The sequence below is a fragment of the Spea bombifrons genome, chromosome 10 (assembly GCF_027358695.1).
Source record: "Spea bombifrons isolate aSpeBom1 chromosome 10, aSpeBom1.2.pri, whole genome shotgun sequence".
In the NCBI taxonomy this organism is placed as follows: Eukaryota; Metazoa; Chordata; class Amphibia; order Anura; family Pelobatidae; genus Spea; species Spea bombifrons.
The window spans coordinates 38,911,033-38,927,081 of NC_071096.1; the positions used below are offsets into that span (position 1 = coordinate 38,911,033).

A 16,049-nucleotide genomic window follows, 5' to 3' on the forward strand; every position below is an offset into this window, starting at 1 on the left:
AATGGTCTTTAGTATTTAACGGTTTTAAATTGTGGGTTGTTTTTTTTCTTTTCTGATTTTTTGTAAATACTGTTAGAATATAAAATTGTAAATATTGTTAACTCCACGTTTAGCACTTTGCGGGGAAGATTGGAATTTATGTTTGATTTTGCCGTTTCTAATGATCCAGCGGTCACAAACGCTCACGTGCGTGCAAATGGAAAGAGACAACCGATGCAATCTTTTCCTTAACGACCACTTGTTTTGAAAACGGTTTTACTTGGTTTCGTTTAATAAAATGATAAAATTGAGCATTATTATTGGAGGGTATGGATGCATTCTCTCGGCTTATCCCTTTGTCAGCTTCTGCAGTGACATTGATGCCACGGATACGGGGCCAAAACAGGCACAAAAATATTACATATTACAGGAGATGTCAATATTGACGGCAGTCTTCCTCTAGTCAATAGACCCCAACATGTCTCTTTTTTTTTGGTTGCCATAAAACACAAGCCGTTGCCATGCTTACCGCATCATTTTTATTACACAAATTTAATCAAAGGTACATTTTTATTACAAAAGGGTAAAAAACAAAAGTATGACTTGTGATTATGTAAATGGTCGTGCATACGGTTGGCGTGATTGGTCTTTCTCTATATTCGGAGAAGGGGGAAGATCGGGTCTATAATAGATTCTCAAATGGTGTGGGGGGTTCCTATATACCTTCATAAGTGTTTATACATTTGATTTAGTCGTGAGACATAGAACATAGAACAAAGTCCTGTTCAATTAAAAGCAAAACATTAAATATAGTATAAAATGTTGGTTGTGGTGGGGAAACCATGTCCACGATAGTATTACAAAGAACCCCGTGCGTTATCTAGAGAAGGAAGCGCTTAACGCCATCACGCGGAGGAAGGCCACAGCGCAGGTGGGTATGAATACATTTAGAGGGTATATAGTTACCCCTGACAGGCGCCACTGAAGATAAAGCCAAGTGTCCCTCTTTTCCACCGTCTCCATCTAGTGCAGGGCTGTTCAGAATCTCGGACCCCACAGGCCCGCCGCTGGCATTGTATGTGATTATAAGGGGCACTGGCTGAGCCGCTCTGGCTTTCGGTATTGCCCCGAGGTGGGGGCAGATGGAGAGGAGGAGAGTCCGTTCAGGTCGGAGTAGTATAGTTTGTCCGCCGTGCTCCTCTGCTTGTGTGGAGCGGTGATGGACGTCGGGTCCCTTGAGAGCTTGTTGAGCTGTTGCAGGAGGTATTCATTAGTGCTGACCAAGGACCTACGGGTAATAGAACACGAATGGTTAAAAGTCGTTCTATGCTCTTCGTAAACTAACTGTCCAACACACAAACTGTCTCTAGATCCGTACGAGCGACCGGGGCGATCGCTTACCTCTGACTGTCGTGTAAAAGGTTCATGGTGTCCTGCAGGTTATGGGACTTTAGCTGCTGCTGTAAGGAGTCCAGCTGTGCGCTCAACGTCTCGTATCTCTGAGCCAAGTCACCTGCGCGATACGGAGATCGGAGGGTTAATTCAACATGTATTATATCGCCAGCCTACCTGTCACTGGAACCATCGTCACTTGGTACATAAACATAGTATAAGAAGAAATGATAATCTATTATCACAAAGAGGGGGACCTCAACCCTGAAGTACCGCAGCAGGTCCGGCCCCTGTGAATACGGCATCCGCAAAATGTTTGTTCCGAGTGTTTTTTGGCGATTTCTCAAATAAATAATGTGAGGCTTCCCTAAAATCAGTGGGATGCGACGCTCAAACAGCGACATTTAAAACAAACGTTTTCCAGATTCTTTAAAAATGATTTATAATCTTGACTAGAAAATTGTCTGAAATATAGTTTTATTATTGCTTAATATTGTGTTAATTGTTTAATACTTAGCTTCTGATTAAAGAAAATGCATCCCAAAGCACAAATGTAGATTTCAATTGCGTTAGGAGGGGATTTATTAGAAATTCCGAATCTTTGTGGGGTGAATAATGAGTACAATGCGGTGCTTTCTCCGTAGTTTAAAGGACCATTGAGAAGCAGAGGGCAAGTTGCCAATAGTTCATCAGAGTCATCGCCGTGCGTATGAGATCTGAAATCTCATTTAATAGATCGGCACAATTGAACGTGGCATTACCGGAGCGCACAGCTGGCGAACAGTACCTTGGGAGCCGAGCTGGGGGGCGCTTGATTCCTTGTGAATTGCACTGTTTTCCAGTTGAAAAATTTTTGAGTTTAGAACGCGATTTTCTTCCATGACTTTTAGCAATTTCTGTTTTAAAGATTCCTAAAGAAAAAAAGATCTTGTTGGTAGCCACACCGCAGGTGAACTCCCTCATAGATCAAATAAACATACAGCGGCAAGACAAAGTAAGTAATGAGTCTTAAAATATCCTGTGATCTGCATGTAAGTTAATAATGAAGAAACAATCTGTTTTAACAAATAACACAAATTATTCTATTGTCCATATTGAATACATGAAACATTCAGAGTGAGGGGTAGAAAAAGTATGTGAACCGCCTCATCACTTCAACAAAAGCTAACTGGAGTCAGGAGTTATCAAACCTGGAGTCCGATCACTGAATCGGGAGCGGGGGTGAGTTTTAGAGCTACTTAGACATAAAAAAAAAAAAACCACCCAAACATTTTGTGCCTTCTATTCCCATGATGGGAGCCATGCCTCGCAAAAAGGAAATCTCAGAAGGCCTGTGATCAAGAATTGTTGATTTGCATAAAGATGGAATGGGTGACAAAGTAACCGTTTACATTTTCATCAGCATACAGTTAGACAAACTGTTTATAAACGGAGGCACTTTAGTATGGAGGCCACTCTCCCTAGAAGTGGCCAAAGAGGATTCATGGAGGTAAAGAGGAACCCTAGAATAACCGCTAGAGGCTTGAAGGAATCTTTGGAACTGGTAACCCGGTAATTCCACAGAGTTCACTTTTATCCGGCACTGGAATCATAAACTCCGGAATTACCTTTCCTCCAATGAGAAGCATTGTGGGACATGGATTATTTGCCATCGTTTTCTGAGGGGGGGGGCTGGATCCCCCAGTGGTGTCACTGTAATGTATTTCACGTTGCGCCTGTGCTATGGCAGGCAGATCTCGGGGTTAGTGCTTATCTGTCGGCTGTAGGCAGGCGTTTATCGCGATCTGCGTCACACGATACAGTAACTAAGCCCGTAACTGAGAACTGTACTGACCGTGCTGTCGTGTTCCCCGGCGTGTCCGCGGGCGCTCTGGAACACGTTTGCTTTGCTTCTGTCATTTAACAGACGATCATCCTCGTAATGTGAGCGTGCGGCCATCAGGCGGGAGAGTAACTCACGCGCCGGCACTAACGGGAACACAGAAGAGAGGCGCCTTCTCATTAAATACACAAGACGGAGATGTAAGTCCCTCGCTTTTTTGCTAAAGTGCAGATTATAGAGAGGAGTTTTCAAGCTCTCCAGAAAGCAGGTCTATATTCTACATTCTCATGACTTTAAAAGTGTCACAAGGAATAAGGTGGAACCCGTGCAGGTTCAAAACTTACCCATAAACTTCATGTTTTGGATCAGCGAGCCGGATCCATTCCAGTAACGATCCACTAAGTCCAGAAGCTGCTGTATGACATCTGCGAGGGGGGCTTCCTCAGAACCGGCGAAACTGTCTCTTCCCGCAAGGCCTTTATCAGAGAGCAAGTTGTCACGAGCCTGGGCAAGGGATAAACCGATAATTACTAACAGAGCGATCGATGGGTCTAATCGTGACTTAATGAAGTGATCCGAGCTGGCGTCGTGGTTCAGCGTGCGCGGTATTCTGCTCAATGCATTATCCCCAGTGATAAATTAAACTGGTTACAGAGTTAGCTGATCCCCGGCCTCCATGGAGATACGAGTTTAACATAAACACTCAACCAAGCCTGCAGACTCGCCTGTGCTGCAGCTGCCCTAAAGTTTAGTTGAAATAAGTTTGTTCGTGCAGCGTGCGCGGCCCTGCCGTATAGAGACGACGCGTGACGAGCGATCTGATCAGCTACGTGATGGCGCCTATAGTCATGTATGGCTACTCACGTATCTCTCGGGGGCAGAAGGCAGTAATGAGTTCAGGCTGCTGGAGCGTTTCATCCCGTTCTGTGTCTTCGATGTGTTCTGAAGCCCTAACCCGAAGTCCCTTTCACGCTCCCACGCCTCGTTCTCTCTGGATTCGGGGCGGCTCTCCGCTTTGGCTGGGTAAAGGTAGGAATTTGCCATGGAGGGTTTAGATGGCAGGGTGTAGGTCTTTGTGATGTGGCCGAGTCCTTTTCTCCAGGCGTAGGAGGGCTCTGAAGGCACGGGGTGGTCATTCAGGTGAGTAGCGACGTACAAGTCTGAGAATGAAGACACGTCTGTTAGGGGTCGTGACGTCGGACCACGGCTTACCGCTACTTCTTCTGTATTTTTGCTCCTGGGGACCCGTGAGACATCCTGGTCTCCGACGTAAGCCGTGAGAAGTAGTTACCTGAGCTGAGTCTTAGTAGCCGTTGGCTGCTGGTTTCCGTCGTGTAAGATGATTTTGGTGAATCTTTCCCGCTTTCTAGTGAGCAGTCCTCCCCGCGTGTCCGCTCCTCGCTTCCTCCGCTCTCCTTTCTAAGAGGAGTTGACGTTCTGTGGTCGTTTCTGAGAGCGGGGGGTCTTTCTGTGCTGCCGGGAATGGGCTTCTTGGCCGCGATGAGGTTGGAGTCGCACTCTTGGTGTTTTGCGGGCGAGGTGTCCAGACTGCTGTCTGCGAAGGTAACGCGGACACCTTCTTTGGCACGGAGAGAGGAGCCTTTTCCAGGTGAGCGAAGGGATGATCGTGTTGGCGAGGGCAGAGGGCGATATTCTAGGGCACAAAAAAGTAGCAAAGCCTTGTCATTTCTGCAACCAGAAAATGCATTGGCTGCAGCGGACTCTGCACCTAGATGCCGGCCGATGCTTCGCTGCGCAAACTACACCAGTACCGTCTTCAAGCTCGTCCGGCTCCTTCCTGTACGTCCGGCTCTCCGGTCCCTGCAACGACACCAGCAGAGCATTCGTTACACTTTCCCAATCATACCTTCCGTTCTCCTCTAGCCTGGGTATAGATGGGTTAAACGGGACGCTATAGGTGATGTCTGCTAATTATAGCCCTGGAATGTATACTGACCGTCAATCTGGATGGTGATGAGCGGCCCCTAAAACCGTCCCTGGGCTCCACGTTCTGCTGCGTCCCCCTCATCTCTGCAATGATAAAAATGAGATGGAATCATCCCGCAGTAATCGCAGCTTGATGTGAGGTGGATTAACCCCTTAACCCGTGAGGTGGATTAACCCCTTAACCCGTGAGGTGGATTAACCCCTTAACCCATGAGGTGGATTAACCCCTATACTTCCAGGAATTCATCAAGCAGCCACGGCAAACGCGATGAAGATTAAAATGAACCGGTCACCTGCTGGACCCCTTGTTTGGAGGTCTGATAAGTTCTCGTTGGGGCCGATCTCCCCGAGATCCTCGCTCTCTGCTGTATTTTCTCTAGAAGGATACAGAGTATTAGTGCGACGGATATTGGCACGTTAAGGCACTCTGCCCCGACGGCCTTCACGCTCGCCAAACATGTTCAGAGTCTGCATTCTGGGTATTATCTTCTAAACGTGAGTTAAAGGAACGCGAATGTGATCAGGAGATTAACATGTTTTATAACAGTTTCTACACTTTTTACAGTCTAGCAATAAATGTTTAAGCGGCGGATACATGTCAGGAGCCTTTGCCAGTCCTCACCCGTCCGTCCCCAGAAACGTTACGCACCCCACATGCGCCGGTAACCAGCCCTTTAACCTACGAGAAGCCAGCAGGCAGCTATCCGGATGTTGCTGCACTACAACTCCCATGATGCTTAGCAAGCCCTCAGATGGCTGAAACAGACTGAATGAAAGATGATGTGAAGCAGCCTATTCCCCGCGTGCTTTATAAATGCCCTAATAAACAGGGAATGTGAGTAGGAGAATTATGTTGCTACCACCTCCCCCCGGCATCCGTTCCCATTCTCACCTCTGTGACGGCTCACGCGCTTTGTATTTCCTGTATTGGAAGGGAAACGCCGTTGTGTTCCTCTCGCTATCTCTCACCGCGCGCTCATCTGAAAACATGGACACAGCCGCTGACATGTTTGGAGCGGGGCTTCCCTGAGTGTGCGATGCGTGGAGTGGGGCTTCCCTCAGTGTGCGATGCGTGGAGCGGGGCTTCCCTGAGTGTGCGATGCGTGGAGCGCGGCTTCCCTCAGTGTGCGATGCGTGGAGCAGGGCTTCCCTGAGTGTGCGATGCGTGGAGTGGGGCTTCAGCCCAGGTAAGGCAGCATCACCGGAGTGTAAGGTGAGCTCCTCTCTGACAGTTGGACGAAGTCAAGGCATTTACCAAACAAACTCCTGCGGTCGCCATGGCAACTGTTAACGTAGCACAAAACAGAAACCGGGACAGGACGCTGCCCACAACTTCCTGCTGGGATTACTAAACACAGAGTCCGGCGCCAAGCGATCCTTTATAACGTATAGAAATATATAGAAATATATACGGTATATATACAGGCGGAAGCTTGGTGTATTCAGTTACTTTATCACCAAATACTTATAACCATGAATGGGGGGGGGTGTTCCTCCGTGTGCAGGCGATGTTACTTATATCATGGCGATGACCGTTTCTCTATAGGGGACGCAGCATGGTGGCGGCCCGTATATATGTAGTGATATAAAGACGATGCAGCGGAAGGGCACGATCTGCTCGCCCCGTGTGAGGCGCAGATATCGGGACTCACCCAGAGACTGTAAAGTGGGCAGCATCTGAAGCACGGTAATCCGGTAATCCCCCTCGCGTTGGGTGACGGGATTAAGGCGCAGATCCAGCGTCTGTAACTGCGTCAGCGAGCGGAGCCGCCAGAGTTCTGCCGCTGCCGCAATGTCATTGTAATAGAGGTTCAGAAAGCGGAGCGTGCGCAGATACTCGATCCCCTGCGGGAGGAACGAGGTCTGTTAGGGGTTAAATGACTCATCTGATTTTAGATGGTTACGTATATCTCCCGGATGTCTCTTCTCGAGACGCCCGGCTTGTGAATACCTTTAAGCTGTGGAGAGCGTTTCTGGAAAGGTCCAGGCAGCGCAGGATGTTAAAACGTCTGAAGGCATCGCCCAGCGAAGAGATTTTCTCTTTATGTGTTCCCTGCAAGCTCAGCGTCTCGACCGTCCCTGCAGCAAAAACACGCTAAGAGAGTGCGGCGTGCGCCCCAAAACACGCTAAAGTTACCCGCAGATCCATGACAGCGTCTGGATCTTCTCCAGTATGGGAGATGTAGTGTGCAGCAGCTGGCTGAGGGTGATGGGAGATGTGGTGCGCAGCAGCTGCTGGCTGGGGATGATGGGAGATGTAGTGCGCAGCAGCTGGCTGGGGATGATGGGAGAGGTAGTGCGCAGCAGCTGGCTGGGGATGATGGGAGATGTAGTGCGCATCAGCTGCTGGCTGAGGATGATGGGAGATGTAGTGCGCAGGAGCTGCTGTCTGAGGGTGATGGGAGATGTAGTGCGCAGCAGCTGCTGTCTGAGGGTGATGGGAGGTGTAGTGCACAGCAGTTGCTGGCGGAGGATGATGGGAGATGTAGTGCACAGCTGCTGGCTGTGGATGATGGGAGATGTAGTGCACAGCAGCTGCTGGGATGCAGATGACATGTTTCCAGTCCTCAGCACCAGAAGCTGGCTGAGGATGCTGGGGGTAGGTTACCTTCCGTGCCCAGCAGTACCCCGGCCCGCCGGCACACCCGCTGTCTATCCAACCTCCAGCCCTTCTGCGCCATGCGTTCCTTTGCCTTGGTAACGGGAGTCACGCCGCAAACACTCCCCGGGCAACAGAGGGAAACAGACGCCGCGCGAAGAAAGGTTCCGGCGGCAGGTACCGAGTAGTGATGGGAAGTTGGGATCAGTAAAGTGAATCGGTTGATTTCGAATGATTCATTAAACGGTTCAGTGAACTAGTGACTCAAAGCTGTTTGAACGGTTCTTTGAGTCAGTGAACTGGTGACTCAGAATTGATCTGAACGGTTCTTTGAGTCAGTGAACTGGTGACTCAGAACTGATCTGAACGGTTCTTTGAGTCAGTGAACTGGTGACTCAGAACTGCTCTGAACGGTTCTTTGAGTCAGTGAATTGATGACTCAGAGCTGCTCTGAACAGTTCTTTCAGTCAATGAACAAATTAACAATTCGTTCATGAACTGGACATCACTACTACTGACAGGAATGCGCGCTAGGAGCCTCTGGGGGGCAGGAGAGCCTAATAGTGTGAGCAAAGGGCCCGCGGGAATAACGAGGTCCCGGGAACAGCTCGGGGGTTACTTGTAGTGGCAGACTGCCCCCAATATATACACACTGCCCCCTAATATATACAGACTACCCCCTATATATATATATATATCTATATCTATATATATCTATATAATATATACACACACACAAACTGCTTGTAAACTGCTTGTAAACTGTGGCTCGGCCTCTTGCCGGTGCTTCACCCATCCCAGTGCAGTTCACAAAAATGTGCAATGAATATGGTTTTCTTTTCTAGATAGCCGGCCAACGAGCCTCTCCCAGAAATCTTCCTACCTCAGCCGATCAGAGAGCAGCCACCTCGGGAAGATCCAAGACACAAGCGGGGACGTGAGATACTCCCAGGCAGCCGGCTTCTGCCTCTGATCTTCCCTGGGCTCTTTATTTGCCCACCTAAAGAACTTATTGCCACTTCTGGGTTTGCCCTGGATGGAAAAAGCCCCGGTGTGAGTGTCGACAGGACAAGCAACTGTGCGAGCGGATGAGACTTCCTGAAGGTCTATGCGGCGTTTCTTAATTTTGGCTTTTTTTCTATTTGTCCCGAGTTCAGAAATACCCAACGTTTCCATGTTTTTATGTTCTTTTGCAGGTTACAGGACAATAAGTACAAGTAGCATTTCTTACAGTTTGGCTGTTTAAAAACCACAATCAGAGGCTTCGATCTGTGGCGTCTGTTACAGATCCAAACATCTTCTAGACTTTATACACTCAGCCCTGGCAAACCGCCTCTCTCCATGCTGCACCTCCTGCCGTATGGGTGAGATTCTCCCGAGCTCAGACCGACTCCGCCGGCCCGTCACGTTCCACGGGTGCAGCGCGTCTCCATTTCTTGGGTATCGGTGCTTTGGCTGCATTGAGCAAATAGATTTTAAGCTCCTAGTGTATGATGTATATAATGTATATGATATGCATGATTTAGATGTGTACGATGTATACGATGTGTACGATATATACGATATATACAATGTGTATGATGTATATGATATATTATTATTATTATTATTATCCTTTATTTATATAGCGCCAACAATTTACGCAGCGCTTAATACAATACATAAATTCAAGGGATATGACAAGAATTGACAGACTAAGACAAACCGATACATTTGGTGGGGAGAGCCCTGCTCGCAAGCTTACAATCTAGAGGGAAATGGGGTGACAAACATAAGGCATAGAGAAAGGGTGAGAGGTAGTGTGGTGGTTGTATCGATGACAAGGATGTTCTAGCAGCTAAGATGGTATGCTTCTCTGAAGAAGTGGGTTTTTAGATGTTTCTTGAATGTCGGGAGGGAGGGTGAATTCTGAAGGTTCGGGGGGAGATTCCAGAGATATGGGGCAGCTCGAGTGAAATCTTGTAGACGGGAAAAGGAAGAGGTGATGAGTGAGGAGGAGAGCCTTAGCCCATGGGAGGAACGTAGGGATCGAGTAGGAGAGTATTTGCTAATGAGGTCAGAAATGTACGGAGGAGCAGTATTGTGGATGGCCTTATATGTCAGTACCAGGATCTTAAATTTAATTCTAAAGGTAATTGGGAGCCAGTGGAGGGATTCACAGAGGGGGGAAGCAGAAGAGGAGCGACGTGCAAGGAAGATGAGCCTAGCAGCAGCATTTACGATAGACTGTAGAGGAGAGAGTCGAGACAGTGGAGCGCCAACCAGAAGAGTGTTGCAGTAGTCAAGACGGGAAATGATAAGGGAATGAACCAGAGTTTTTGTGGATTCTTGGGTGAGGAATGGGCGGATACGAGAGATGTTTTTTAGGTGCAAGCGGCAGGATCTGGCGAGGGACTGAATGTGAGGGATGAAGGAGAGTTTGAGTCAAGGATGACCCCAAGGCATCGGGCCTGGTTAGTAGGAGAGATAGTCGTGTTGTTAATGGTGATAGAGAATTCAGGTAGTGGGGTGGAGATGGAAGGAGGGAAGATAATGAGTTCACTTTTAGAAAGATTAAGTTTCAGGTAGTGTTGTGACATCCATGAAGAAATAGCAGACAAGCAATTGGTAATACGGGACAGGAGAGATGGAGAGAGATCAGGAGAAGACAGGTAGATTTGGGTATCATCTGCATATAGATGATACTGGAGGCCAAATGAGGTGATTAGTTTGCCAAGAGAGGAAGTATAAAGAGAGAACAGCAGAGGGCCAAGGACTGAACCTTGGGGGACACCAACCGAAAGTGGAAGGGGCGATGATGTCTCGCCAGAGAAGTTGACAGAGAAGGAGCGGTTAGACAGATATGAGGAGATCCAGGAGAGAGCTGTATCTCGAATGCCCATAGAAGCAAGTGAGTCTAGAAGAAGGTGGTGATCAACAGAATCGAAAGCAGCAGAGAGATCCAGTAGAATTAGAATAGAGAAGTGACCTTTTGCTTTGGCAGAGAGCGAGGCATTGGAGACTTTTGTTAGAGCTGTTTCAGTAGAGTGAAGGGGTTTGAAACCAGACTGTAGAGGGTCAAGGAGGGAATTAGAGGAGAGGAAGTTAGTGAGGCGATTGGACACAATCTGTTCAAGCAGCTTAGAGGTAAAAGGAAGCAGAGAGATAGGGCGGTAGTTAGTCAAACAGACGGGATCTGAGGAAGGATTCTTTAGAATTGGTGTGATTAGCGCATGCTTGAAGGCAGATGGTACAGATCCAGATGATAGAGAAAGATTAAATAGGTGGGTAAGTGATGGACATATAGACTTTGTGAGGTGTGAAGGGATGGGGTCGAGGGGACAGGTTGTTGGGCGAGAGGAAGAAAGAAGAGTGGCTATCTCTTCTTCGGTTGTAGGGGAAAAGGCAGTTAGTATAGTAGGAGTGGAGGGAGTGGTGTTGAGTGGTGTAGGAGGGAGTTGTAAGGAAGAGAGGTCTTTTCTAATAGTCTCGATCTTCTCTTTGAAGTGGGTAGCAAGATCTTGGGCAGTGAGAGAGGTTTGTGGTGTGGGTGTGGAGGGACAGAGAAGGGAGTTGAAAGTAGAAAAAAGGCGTCGCGGGTTGGAAGAAAGAGAGGATATGAGAGTGGAGAAGTAGAGCTGTTTGGTGAGAGAGAGGGCACAGTTGTAGGTGCGAAGCATGAATTTATAGTGAGTAAAGTCTTCGCTGGATTTGGATTTTCTGAAGTAACGCTCAGCCGTGCGGCAGCACTTCTGAAGATACCGTGTGGTTTTGGTATGCCATGGTTGGCGTTTAAATTGTCGGGGGTAACTTGTAGTAATTGGAGCTATGGTGTCGAGGGATGAAGCAAGTGTGTTGTTGTAAAAAGAGGCTGCTGTGTCTGGGCAGGAAAGGGTTAACATGGAAGGTAAGAGAGGTTCGAGTGAGGCTGACAGTTGGGTAATGGTATTTTCTGGTAATGGCCTACAAGTATGAGGTGAGCGCTGTAAGTTTGTCTTGTTAGGGGTTAGCACTGGAGAAAAGGATAGAAGGTGGTGGTCAGACAGAGGGAACGGGTAGATGGAGAAGTCTGAAAGGGAGGATGATCTGGAGAAAACCAGATCAAGTGAGTGTCCCTCAGTGTGTGTAGGGGAATTAGTCCATTGAGAGAGACCAGAGGAGGATGTCAGGGAGAGGAGTTTGGAGCTTGCAGAGTTGTTAGATATATCTAAAGGGATGTTAAAGTCACCCAGAATAAGACAGGGGATATTAGGAGAGAGGAAGAAAGGGAGCCAGGCAGAAAGGTGGTCAAAGAACTGCGAGGTAGGACCTGGAGGGCGATATATGACAGCAATTTGAAGAGAGAGTGGAGAGAAAAGACGGATTGTGTGAGCTTCAAAGGAACCGAATGAGAGGGAGGGAGGGCTTGGTATATTCTGGAAGGTGCAGTGAGGTGAGAGAAGGATGCCTACACCAACACCCTTTCTGCCATCAGGCCTAGGAGTGCGGCTGAAGTGTAGTCCTCCGAAGGAGAGTGCAGCAGAAGCGGTAACGTCATGGGAGGGGATCCAGGTTTCAGTAAGAGCTAGGAGGTTAAAAGCATGGGATAGAAAAAGGTCATGTATACAAGCGAGTTTGTTGCACACCGAGCGGGCACTCCATAGGGCGCAGTTAAAGACGGGAGGTAGCTTATGGTTGGAGATGATAGGAATAAGATTGGTTAGGTTGTGCATGTTGATTGAGTTTGCTGGTTTAGAGTGATAGGAATAGGGAAGACTATGTGGGGGACAGGAGTAGTAGAGCAAATATAGGTAGGTTTCACATATAAAGGTTTAGCGTAGAGGTACTGGGATAGCTTTGACGGCAGAGAGATGGGGAGGGATAGGATCTGGAATGCTTTAATGGGGAGTAGTGGGTAGTAAAGGGATATCTGATGTGTATGATGTGTACGATGTATACGATGTGTATGGTGTATATGATGCATACAATGTATACGATGTGTATGATGTATATGATATATACGATGTGTATGATTTATATGTGTATGATGTAAACAATGTATGTGATATATACGATGTGTACTATGTATATGATGTGTATGGTGTATATGATGCATAAGATGTATACGATGTGTATGGTGTGATGTATATGATGCATACGATGTATAATATGTATATGATGTATACGATGTGTATGATATATAATATGTATATGATGTATACGATGTGTATGATGTATATGATGTATACGAAGTGTATGATGTGATGTATATGATGTATACGAAGTGTATGATATATAATATGTATATGATGTATACAAAGTGTATGATGTGATGAATATGATGTATACGAAGTGTATTATGTGATGTATATGATGTATACGAAGTGTATGATATATAATATGTATATGATGTATACGATGTGTATGATGTGATGTATATGATGTATACGATGTGAATGATGTGATGAATATGATGTATACGAAGTGTATTATGTGATGTATATGATGTATACGAAGTGTATGATATATAATATGTATATGATGTATACGATGTGTATGATGTGATGTATATGATGTATACGAAGTGTATGATGTGATGTATATGATGTATACGAAGTGTATGATGTGATGTATATGATGTATACGAAGTGTATGATGTGATGTATATGATGTATACGAAGTGTATGATGTGATGTATATGATGTATACGAAGTGTATGATGTGATGTATATGATGTATACGAAATGTATGATGTGATGTATATGATGTATACGAAGTGTATGATGTGATGTATATGATGTATACGAAGTGTATGATGTGATGTATATGATGTATACAAAGTGTGTGATGTATATGATGTATACAAAGTGTATGATGTGATGTATATGATGTATACGAAGTGTATGATGTGATGTATATGATGTATACGAAGTGTATGGCTCCCCCTTTGTTTTTCTGAAAAGGGGAATGTGAGCGAAAGGCCTGTTTATATCTATAAACGCTGAATTGAGGTACTTTGTGTCTTTCAAAGAATCAGGGTTAGTAAAGAGGAGGAACGGATACATTCAGTGTTCAGGTGAATGAGGTTCTTCCTTTTCAGCAACTTCCTAGAAATAAAATAACTTAAACAATAGAAACATTTCAAACATTCAGAATAGGTGAAATAATTTGACATTTGGACCCGCAAGAGAGTCTCCTTCTACAGCACAATTCGTATGTAGGTCTCATCACAGATGCCCAATGAGAGGAGGGCATCAAAGAGAGGGGATGCCAGCATCTATGCCAAGAACAAAGCTTGTATCAGGGTCCGACTGGTACACCGAGCTCGCGCCCCGAGGACAGCGCAGGGGGGACTGAAGGAGCTCTGTAACCTTAGAGCTACCGCTACAAAAAGCCTCTTAATGCGATGGTTGGTTCCATAGAGTTATAGTCAGTTGTACATTATCCATACTGCAGGGCAGCATTTTATCTGGGCTGTCAGCAATATGTAGAAATTATACGTGTCCTGAAAGACATGATGCGGTCACCCTAGCTGCATACCTGTGGAGCGTCTAATGTTCAAAAATATATGATATGATGCCGTGAATTGAACTGACTGGCTTCACACATCTGGTCCTTCTCCCCATGTGTGAAGCCGGTCAATTCACCGCATCATATCCTATATTTACCGCATCATATCCTATATTTACCGCATCATATCCTATATTTACCGCATCATATCATATATTTACCGCATCATATCATATATTTATTTTTGAACATTAGACGCTCCACGGGTATTTATAATGCCAGTATTTTCACTCTTTCCATGCAAGGATTTTTGTGACGATACAGCGCTTTTAGGACTTCTTCATACTTTCTATTTACATTTTGTTGGGACCAGATTGTTCTCCTGATGGTGACATCAGTGGGGAATTATTTCCACCTGTTGACAGCTTTTTATTTATTGTTTTACTTATTTTTACATGTTATTTTTTTCACATTGTGATCAGTGAGCTGGGCTCCATTGACTTGCATGGTTGGCTGCAGTACCCGTATCCAACCAGCAGGGGGAGCTCAGCGTTTTCACGGGGCCTGGAGAGACTCTCTAGAAAACTTGTTTGTTTTTATAATTGCGGAAGTCAGCACTCTCTCGCAGTTGCGTTTGGTCGGTTTCCGGAGCGGTCGCACGGCGTACCCGGTTGCGTTTTCGGTGTCTATGAATGCCTCGCTATCTGCCACCTATAGCTTTCCCCTGTGTGTGTCTGCCACCTATACCTGCCCCCTGTGTGTCTCTGACACCTATAGCTGCCCCCCCCGTGTGTCTCTGACACCTATAGCTAAGTAGCTATTTCCGTGTGTCTGTCTCTCTGCCTCCTCTAGGTGTCTCCAGGTGTCTCTCTCTCTGCCTCCTATAGGTGTCTCTGTATGTCTCTCTCTGCGTCCTCTAGAAGTCTCCAGGTGTGTCTCTCTCTGCCTCCTCTAGGTGTCTCCAGGTGTGTCTCTCTCTGCCTCCTCTAGGTGTCTCTGTATGTCTCTCTCTGCCTCCTCTAGGTGTCTCTGTATGTCTCTCTCTGCCTCCTCGAGGTGTCTCCAGGTGTGTCTCTCTCTGCCTCCTCTAGGTGTCTCTGTGTGTGTCTGTCTCTCTGCCTCCTCTAGGTGTCTCTGTGTGTCTCTCTCTGCCTCCTCGAGGTGTCTCCAGTTTTGTCTCTCTCTCTCTCTGCCACCTTTAGCTGTCCCTGTGTGTCTCTCCAAGTGTTACCTATGTCTGTCCCTGTGTCTCTATCTCTCCCTTTGCCACCCCTGGAGAAAGCAAGAGGGTTAGAATCATCTCAGCTGCATATTATAGACAGCGGCATAATCTTTACACCACCAAGAAGCTGCACTTTCTGCCTTCCCGCACCCATATTATGCCTGTATGTTCCACGTCCACAGAGTGGGTTCTTTTGAGTGGATGTGAGTGAGGAGGAGGCACACAGTCTAGCTATCTGGTGGCATAGAGGGTAATTGTGTTAATTTACATCCAGCAGGTTGTTGGCTCTATTGCCCGCTGATTGCTGGATGCTGTTATGGAGGGCATCTGTATAGTTAAAGTTTTCGCGGGTCAGGCATAATATGTATGTGGGAAACAACACAGTCAAGCTGCCTGGTGGTGTAGCGGGTAGCTGTGATACCTACGGTGCTGTGGAGCACAGGTTTGATTCCCAGTAGAAACACCTTACCTGCTACCCAAAATAAATAAACACTGAAACATTATATTTTTACATTAATTATATTTACATCGGGGACAAAAAACTAGGTGCTTCGCCTCTTGGTTCTAAGTCCCATTTGCCCCGACCCGCACGTCGTTCACACACCACCGATCATACTCAT

General features: G+C 46.6%; 1 protein-coding gene across 1 annotated transcript; it reads right to left on the reverse strand.

Annotated features, from left to right (window-relative positions):
• Positions 1-987: 987 nt before the first annotated feature.
• LRRC36 (leucine rich repeat containing 36) lies at positions 988-7,696 on the reverse strand. Its single transcript, XM_053449818.1, has 14 exons — positions 7,282-7,696; positions 7,092-7,219; positions 6,793-6,985; positions 6,033-6,120; positions 5,434-5,516; positions 5,151-5,224; positions 4,960-5,014; positions 4,485-4,847; positions 4,058-4,353; positions 3,538-3,697; positions 3,206-3,339; positions 2,159-2,282; positions 1,381-1,492; positions 988-1,267 (listed from the first exon to the last, which is right to left on the reverse strand). The coding sequence occupies exons 1-14, from the start codon at positions 7,694-7,696 to the stop codon at positions 1,063-1,065; spliced, it is 2,430 nt and encodes an 809-aa protein (XP_053305793.1). The 3' UTR covers positions 988-1,062.
• Positions 7,697-16,049: the final 8,353 nt, after the last annotated feature.

Excerpts from the sequence above, each read along its gene's own strand:
- LRRC36 (XM_053449818.1), bottom strand. The coding sequence starts at position 7,696 with ATGTCATCTGCATCCCAGCAGCTGCTGTGCACTACATCTCCCATCATC. Across the intron at positions 5,517-6,032 it reads GCGCGTGAGCCGTCACAGAG|AGAAAATACAGCAGAGAGCG; the intron begins GTGAGAATGGGA and ends GTATCCTTCTAG. Across the intron at positions 2,283-3,205 it reads CCGGGGAACACGACAGCACG|GAATCTTTAAAACAGAAATT; the intron begins GTCAGTACAGTT and ends TTTTTTCTTTAG.